Source organism: Lolium perenne, chromosome 3 (assembly GCF_019359855.2).
Source record: "Lolium perenne isolate Kyuss_39 chromosome 3, Kyuss_2.0, whole genome shotgun sequence".
NCBI lineage: Eukaryota > Viridiplantae > Streptophyta > Magnoliopsida > Poales > Poaceae > Lolium > Lolium perenne.
The window spans coordinates 139,105,869-139,113,042 of NC_067246.2; the positions used below are offsets into that span (position 1 = coordinate 139,105,869).

General features: G+C 44.4%; 1 protein-coding gene across 1 annotated transcript; it reads left to right on the plus strand.

Moving 5' to 3' along the window:
- Positions 1–1,989: 1,989 nt before the first annotated feature.
- Positions 1,990–6,431, plus strand: LOC127342590 (uncharacterized). The gene is made up of 8 exons (XM_051368563.2): positions 1,990–2,340; positions 2,421–2,483; positions 2,555–2,713; positions 2,800–2,982; positions 3,071–3,201; positions 3,737–3,905; positions 4,018–4,147; positions 6,090–6,431. The coding sequence occupies exons 1-8, from the start codon at positions 2,116–2,118 to the stop codon at positions 6,290–6,292; spliced, it is 1,263 nt and encodes a 420-aa protein (XP_051224523.1). The 5' UTR covers positions 1,990–2,115; the 3' UTR covers positions 6,293–6,431.
- The last annotated feature ends 743 nt before the right edge of the window (positions 6,432–7,174 follow it).

Here is a 7,174-nt window from a genome sequence, read left to right on the forward strand (position 1 = left end):
GCTGAAGATCTTGGCGAGTTTCTCTCTTGCCCTGGTGCTGACGTAGCGTGTCGACGAAGTTTCTTCTTCTCCTGATTCGGTTGACGGTGTATAGCTTGAAAAATCGGAATCGACCGCCGATGATCCCGACAAAATCGGAATTTCGACACGATACGATCCTTCCTTCTCGACGTGAAAGCGAAACCTTCCGAACGTCATCTCCATAGGCTCCGCCAGATACGCATATGCATCCAAACGAGAGGGTGGGTGAGGAACAAAATCGACAGGACCAGCAGCGATCTGTTTACCTCGATCCATTGCGTTGCTTGCAGTTGATGATGTCGAAGATCTTGAACGTGCCATCGAGATCAGATCCTTACGCCTCTAGTTCCCACAGACGGCGCCAATTGACAAGGTATCAACTTGTCAATGCCTATGGATTGTAGGCTAGGGTTTAGTTGGAAGTAGAGGGCAAGTAGATCTCGAAGGTTTCAGCCGAAAAGTACTCGACGATTATGAAAACTAGGGTTTGTAACAATGATTCGATGCCTTCCTCGTCCCCCGACTCCCCCTTTATATAGGAGGCGGAGCCGAGGGATTCGTGTTGTACAAGTTACAGAGTCCGGGATGGTTTCTAACTCATCCCGCAAGATTACAAATAACGCTTCCTATTACAACTCTAGCTTTCCTTAATAATATCTTGGGCTTCCGAATCTTCTTATTCTTCGGGTAGTGGGCCTTCAGTAAACCCCGGGTACTATCTTCGGCAGGCCCATTTGGGATGCCTATGTCACCGGGTGCTACAACTTAGGGGACTGTGCATCATGTGTTGGCTTCTCCCGGGAGTTGGTCGAGTGGGCTCATGCACTCCCCACTTTGCTTTGATTGCACGGTGCCCTAGGATCCACACCCCGCCGGAAGGTTGCTCGTGGGCGACGCACCTCCTAGATTTTTGTTGGCACGTTGTTGGTCTCCAGTGGTGAAGGTGTTGGGTCTCTGGGTCGGTTTGATGCATCGACGCGGGGGAGTTTGAAAGCCGGGGCAGCAACCCTAGGCAGGTGGTTGGCGTCTACCTTTCTGCTGGGTGAAGAGTGCTGCTGATGTCCCTTCATTTTGTGGCTGCTTGGGTGGCGTGGAGGTGGTTGCGACATTTGGTGGCCCCCAAACGCGGCAGTGACTCCTCTTCTTAGGCTTTTGGCCGCAAGAGAGTACTTTGGCGGTGGGTTTTGAGGGCGGGAGGGGGGAACCCTCGGTTGTTTCTTCAACCACGATGGCGACAACGTCGTGAAGGCATCATTGGGGTCTCTCGTCTTCCCCTCCTCTCTCCCCCTCATTTCCTGGGTGAAAATCCTATGCTTTCTCCAAGCAGCAGCGACGCATCAACCCCGTTCTTCTCCTTGGAGACGTTTCCTTGGGAAGGGTAGGGCACTAGGGCCTGTGTGGGTTGTGATGTGTCCGTGGTAGTGGCTGTGCCATGAAGAGACGCTTCGTTTGGTGTTGGTGTTGCTCGTCCAGGGTCTGCTTCCTTTGGTACTGTATCGCCCTTTGCGTGGGTGCTGATGGTGGGACGACGCTCGGTTCCCCCAACGTTAGCAACGTGATTGGGTGGTAAATTAGTCGGCTTTAATCGCAGACGCCGTTCTATTACCTCGTTGGACGCGAGGCTCCTTCCTTGGTGTGCTTCTTTTCAATAACAAACTTCATCTTTTTTTTTTGAGGAAAATAACAAACTTCATCTTGTTCAAGGTGTTTTCCCCGTTGGCGCTGCGTCGTGGAGTCTTCGTGGGCTTAAAATCGGGCTGTTTCAAGGCTTTTGTTAAAAAACACTTCATGGAGTTTTCAGTTTCATTCAGCCCGAAAAGCCTAAAGCCATCTTTTGGCTGGGGTGCGCGAACCTGGGTTTTGTAGCCTGCTCCACGATTCTAGGCCCGCTAGAGTACGAAGAGGCCTTTAATGGGTCGTATTGGCCCGAGTAGAGCCACGAATAGGTCGTCGCGGCCTCACCCACCAACTCGCTCCTCCGCCGTTTCGTGTAGTCCTTGCTATCCTCCAACCTCTTTTGCACTTCGTTCTGTTTCCCGGCGAGACCACCGCCGCAGCGTTTGTGCGTGTACCTCCGACCTCCGAGCACCGGCGATGGCCTCCGGCGAAGGAGAAGGGGTAGAAGGGTGGGAGGCGGCGGTGCGTGCGGAGGTAGGCGCCGGCTGGTGGGATGATCCCGACGGCGACGACCTCCGCGCCAGGTTCAAGGCCTTCACGGGGCAGCGCTGCGACTGGCCCGAGCCCAAGCTCCTCTTCTGGAAGGACCTCATCCTCCGCGTGGCCCGCCGCCTCCGCCTCTGCTCTGCCCCAGCCCACCTCGTAAGTGACCCCCTCCTCAATTGCGAGGGTTCCTTCGCTTTCGCTTCTGAGTTCTAACACCATGACGGCGACAACGGCAGGTGACGAGCGTTTGGTTCGCCCGCCCGGGAGGCATCACGCCGCTCTGCTTGCCGCAAGTCCTGGTCAGTTTCCGCACGAAGCACAATACATTGGTGTTATCGCAGTGAGATACTGACCAAAATAAACATTTCAGGAAGAGATGCGGGCCGATGGGGAGATCCTGCTGAAATCCGAGCTAATCGACCCGGCCGCAGGGAGCCTGTATCAGATTCTCTCGAGGCTGAGCCAGATGGCTATCTCGAAGCGCCCGATTGCGCAGGAGGACATCCTGGTGTTTAGATCTTTGGTCGAGGTATGCATTTTTTTGGGGTTTGTTTTCCAACCCTGATGTTAGTATAGTGCTAGTATGCTTATTGAGGCCCTGCTAGTCAATTGCAGGAACGGTTTGAGGACATTGTTAGGCAGCTGAGTGGTTCCCATTGGACATCGATGTGTGTTGTTACAATTAGCAAATTCAATACCTTCTTTGTCGGACGGGAGGAGGCTCATGCAGCATTATGTTACTTGTCGCAGCGCGGGAAAGCACGGTATCTTGTGGTCAGGAAGGAAGACCCTCTTGAGGTTCACCATTTTTACTGTCCATTTTCTGCGGTTTTGTTGCAGCAAGTTCCCTACCGTGTTCTTACCTAAATTGGGTGGCTACATTCAGGGTGTAAAGTTTCCACTTGTGTCTGCTCAAGCTCCTGCCGTCTCAAAGCTTGACTCTGATACCTTGCACTTAGTTTGGGCAGAAGAGAGATTGCAGCAGCAGCTTGATGTGCTTGATCGCAGATGGGAAATGTAAGTGTACTTGTTGCTATTGCAGGGCAGTTTTACTTTTGCACCTGATGTATTTTAGATATATCAGTACCAATGCCATCACCCATACCAATCAACACTTTCATGATTCTAAGGGTTTCTTAACGTAGTTATTGATTGAAATTTGTTCCAATGTTTACATGATTGCTGATTGAGCCTTTACTGTATAATTGTAAACCTTGATTCCGCATGGTATAATCCTGGCCCGCTGCTGAATGCAATACTACACATGATTCATTTTAGCTAATTGGCAAACATTATAACCCTATTTTCAGATATCGGATTCTCTGTCACTTGCTGCATCATTGCTTATCTTCTGCATGTTTTGTTTGTGATTCATGTATTGCTGATAATTTTTGCTTTAGTGAGGTCTAAAAGTATTAGAGAATTTGAGAAGATAACATTAAACATCAAATCCATAAAAAAAATTTAAAATTCTGAAATTTTTCCTTCTTTATTTTGGTTGAGTTACGTGACAGTAATGCTGGAATTTGTAATAATTATCCATGTTTTTCAGTTCAAGGAGAAGGGCGTTGATGTACTTCAAAGGCGGAAACAAAAAGGCTGCTTCTCGATACGTGAGGCAGTCTAAATTGGTATCAGAAAGCAGGAACAAATGCACAACACTATTAGAGAGGGTTGAAGAAGTTATAAGCCTGGTTTCTGCTGCCGAATCAACCAAACAGGTACAACAACATTACATAAAGGGAAATCAAATTCAGCCACAGATAGGCATATTAGAAATAATGTACATGTTATATGAACAATTAATTTTCACATATCGGTATCTTCAATTAGGTTCATGAGGCAATCCAAATTGGTATTAAGGCGATGAAGGAGCATGATGTCAGCATAGAGGATATTAACACCCACCTTAAGGAGGTCGATGACCTTGTCGCAGCACAAAGAGAAATTGATGCTGCCTTAGGTAAGTTTCAACTTGGATATTCCAGCTTCCAGTAGAGGTAGTTTATCTTGCAGACAGATAGTGTTTTTTTTTTTTAATTTGTTGTCTTTCTACATGAGTAATACTTCTCTGTTCCTAAGACTAAGGCATATACTTTTAGTCAAAAGTCAATGTCTTGTAAGTTGGACCAATTTTATAGACAGAAATATGAACATCTACAATAGCAAAAAAATATCCATAGATCGCATTGGACATTTAGTGGAGGATCTCTGTTTATTATTGTCTTTAGATTGCATTGTATCTTTTACTAAGATTCTAGGTTGCAGAACTCCATTAGTCATGAGTTAGCTAGATTTGGTATGAGGGAAGATAGAACGGCTGTTTGCTAGGGTCGGCTCCATAGTATCTGTTGGGTTGTATCCTCCGGGATTGTGACAACACTGTTAGCCTTGCTAGTTCACAGGTAGTGTGTGGGAAGTAGTCTGTGTGTGATGCTGCCAAAAGCTTGCTGCAGTTTGTATTGCATAGTGCTATTTATAGGATACAAGCTAGGTACAACATGTAGATTTCTAAAGCCTTCTAGAGCTTTCTACTGGTATCCTAACCTTCTACAGGTTTCTACTGCCAACTAGAGTTAGCTACTGCCTAGTGCTTACATATAAAATGTACCACTAGAAGATACTAGAACATACTAGCACCTACAGTGCTACTAGAACCTACCAGTCCTACTAGAAGGTACTAGATTAACTCCAAAGCAAGGATTACTCACAAACACTAGTATTATTTGATTAATACAATCCCGTTTGCCCCACACAAAAAAAATCCGATGATCCACCATAGAATGTATTTTCATAGTCTATTGAAGATGTTTACATTCTTGTCTGTGAATTTGGTCAAACTTACAAGACGTTGACTTTTGATGATAAAAATATGCCTTGTTCTTTTTTTTTGGAACGGATGCAGTATATAGTTTGTTCCCAGGTTGGACCAATTAAGCTCAACCTAGTCCAAACTTGATCCAACCCAAGTTCCCAAATCTTACGTAGCCAGGCCAACCCAATCCCAAGTGGACTGTAAGGTTGCAGCAAGCCAACCCATCTGAATGACTGCGAAAGCTAGTTTGGATTTGTGTGTTTTCATCTGATCATCTGATTATATAGCACATATTGGGTTCCATGGGCACTCAGCTTTAGCCTTCAGAGATGTTGATGATTAATTTACTGCTGTGTGAGAAGCTGTGAAGACACTAGAGACGGGGGGTACGAGCCTGAGTAGATCTCGTAGGAGACAACAACAACACGATGCTTTACCTAGGTTTAGCCCCCCGAGGTGGGCAATAATCATACTGCTCATGTGTGCATATCAATACGAGGATTACTGAGTACAAGGTAGATTGGAGCTACAAAGCTAGATCTGGAGTGGGTCCTGGCTAGGGTTCCGAGATGGATTGAATCTTCAATGAGGGTCTCCGGCTCCTTTATATAGAGGCACCTTCTCCGATTTCAAATCTCCGATCTTTAGTGCAATACAATACGATCCGTTTTCAACCAAACGAGGGAAATACCTCCTTGTTACGATCAGATCCTGGATTTAGCGTGTCCATCCTTATCCCCTCCGAGTGCTTGCCTTTGCACGACTGGGTGTAGGTCTTGGGAGACTCACACGCTCCTTAGCTGACTTGGTCTGTCCACATCCGCAGGGTATTTACCTCCGATAGCTCCATGACTACTCACCGTCAGAGATGGAAGCACTGTCATAACTTGTTTCTTCTGTAAGATCATGCATATTAGAATTATTTTAATGATGTAGTTTGTTACCTAGGTTTAACATCTGCATGCTCTATATGTGGTCTTTTTGGGCAACAAAAGCAACATAATTTTTAACTTTAATTTGTAACATATTAATGGATGTTTATATGTAGGGTCGTGTTTGTATGTAAGATTCTGATCCAGTTTTTATGCAGAGTTGGTACCACTGCAGTCATTGGCTGGTGAAGAAGATATAGAAGAACAATTCAGAAACCTCGAAGCAGAATTGCTGGATAAGATTCCAGATGTGCATGTTGAGGAACCAGAACCAGTTTTACATGCAACTGAGGATTCACCTGATGAAACTGCTGAATCACTTAGCGATAACCTGTCAAAGATTAAACTTGGGGCCATCTAGATTCTCCTTTTTTTTTCACTTGTTGAATGTGGCAATTAGCGATTTAGTGAGATCTTTTTGCCCACCATTACGTGTTGTAAACCTTCTGGTGATATCCTAATGATAAGTGGTGATCTGATTGAAGACATTTTCCTAATAACTAACATGAGTGTCATTAACTTTATGAATCATCTAGATGGTGTTTGAGTTTTGGTATATCTTTTATTATTTGTCTTTATGATGTGACAGGTTCTAACTCCATATTTTAATAGAGTTACATATTATAAGACATAACAATTTTCTTTAATTGTCAGCTCTTCCATCGTTGTTGCTACTTGAAGGGTGGCAGAGGAGCATGTATGGATCTGAAGTCCAACAAGGGATTGATTGGTCAGAAAACAGTTCTGTCCATGATGCAGATATTTTGGTTATCAGTCTTGCTCCTCACGGGAAGACCATCAACACTTAACTGCAGAGATACTGAAGAATCTACTTCGACTGGTGAGTATGTTGGATTTAAGTTTTCTATTAAGATTTTATAAAACTATATTTTCCGAAAAGTGTCTTCAGTACATGAGCACCAGTGATCCTGGTGCTATAAAGTTATATTATTTGAATTCCAAAAAAATTGAAATTAAATACCTACATACATATAAACATTCCGAAGATACAGTAAAAAAATTAGAGAAAAATATATTATATTTTGAGCTATACAAAAATGACAAATTTCTGACAAATATACGTCCCTATACGTACCCACAAATTTGTTTTTTTCCTGTAGCTCAAAATACAATGCAACTTCTAGCGAAACTTCTCACGAGTATTCGGAACATATATGTGTATTCATGGAATAAATGTGATGATTTTTTAAAACATAGATACATAACTTTTTTATTATTTAAA

What these genes read in the sequence shown, in the direction of transcription:
- LOC127342590 (XM_051368563.2), top strand. Translation starts at nt 2,116, where the DNA reads ATGGCCTCCGGCGAAGGAGAAGGGGTAGAAGGGTGGGAGGCGGCGGTG. An exon ending in GCTCTGCCCCAGCCCACCTC is followed by an intron (nt 2,341 to 2,420) that starts GTAAGTGACCCC and finishes CGACAACGGCAG; the next exon opens with GTGACGAGCGTTTGGTTCGC. An exon ending in TCTGCTTGCCGCAAGTCCTG is followed by an intron (nt 2,484 to 2,554) that starts GTCAGTTTCCGC and finishes TAAACATTTCAG; the next exon opens with GAAGAGATGCGGGCCGATGG.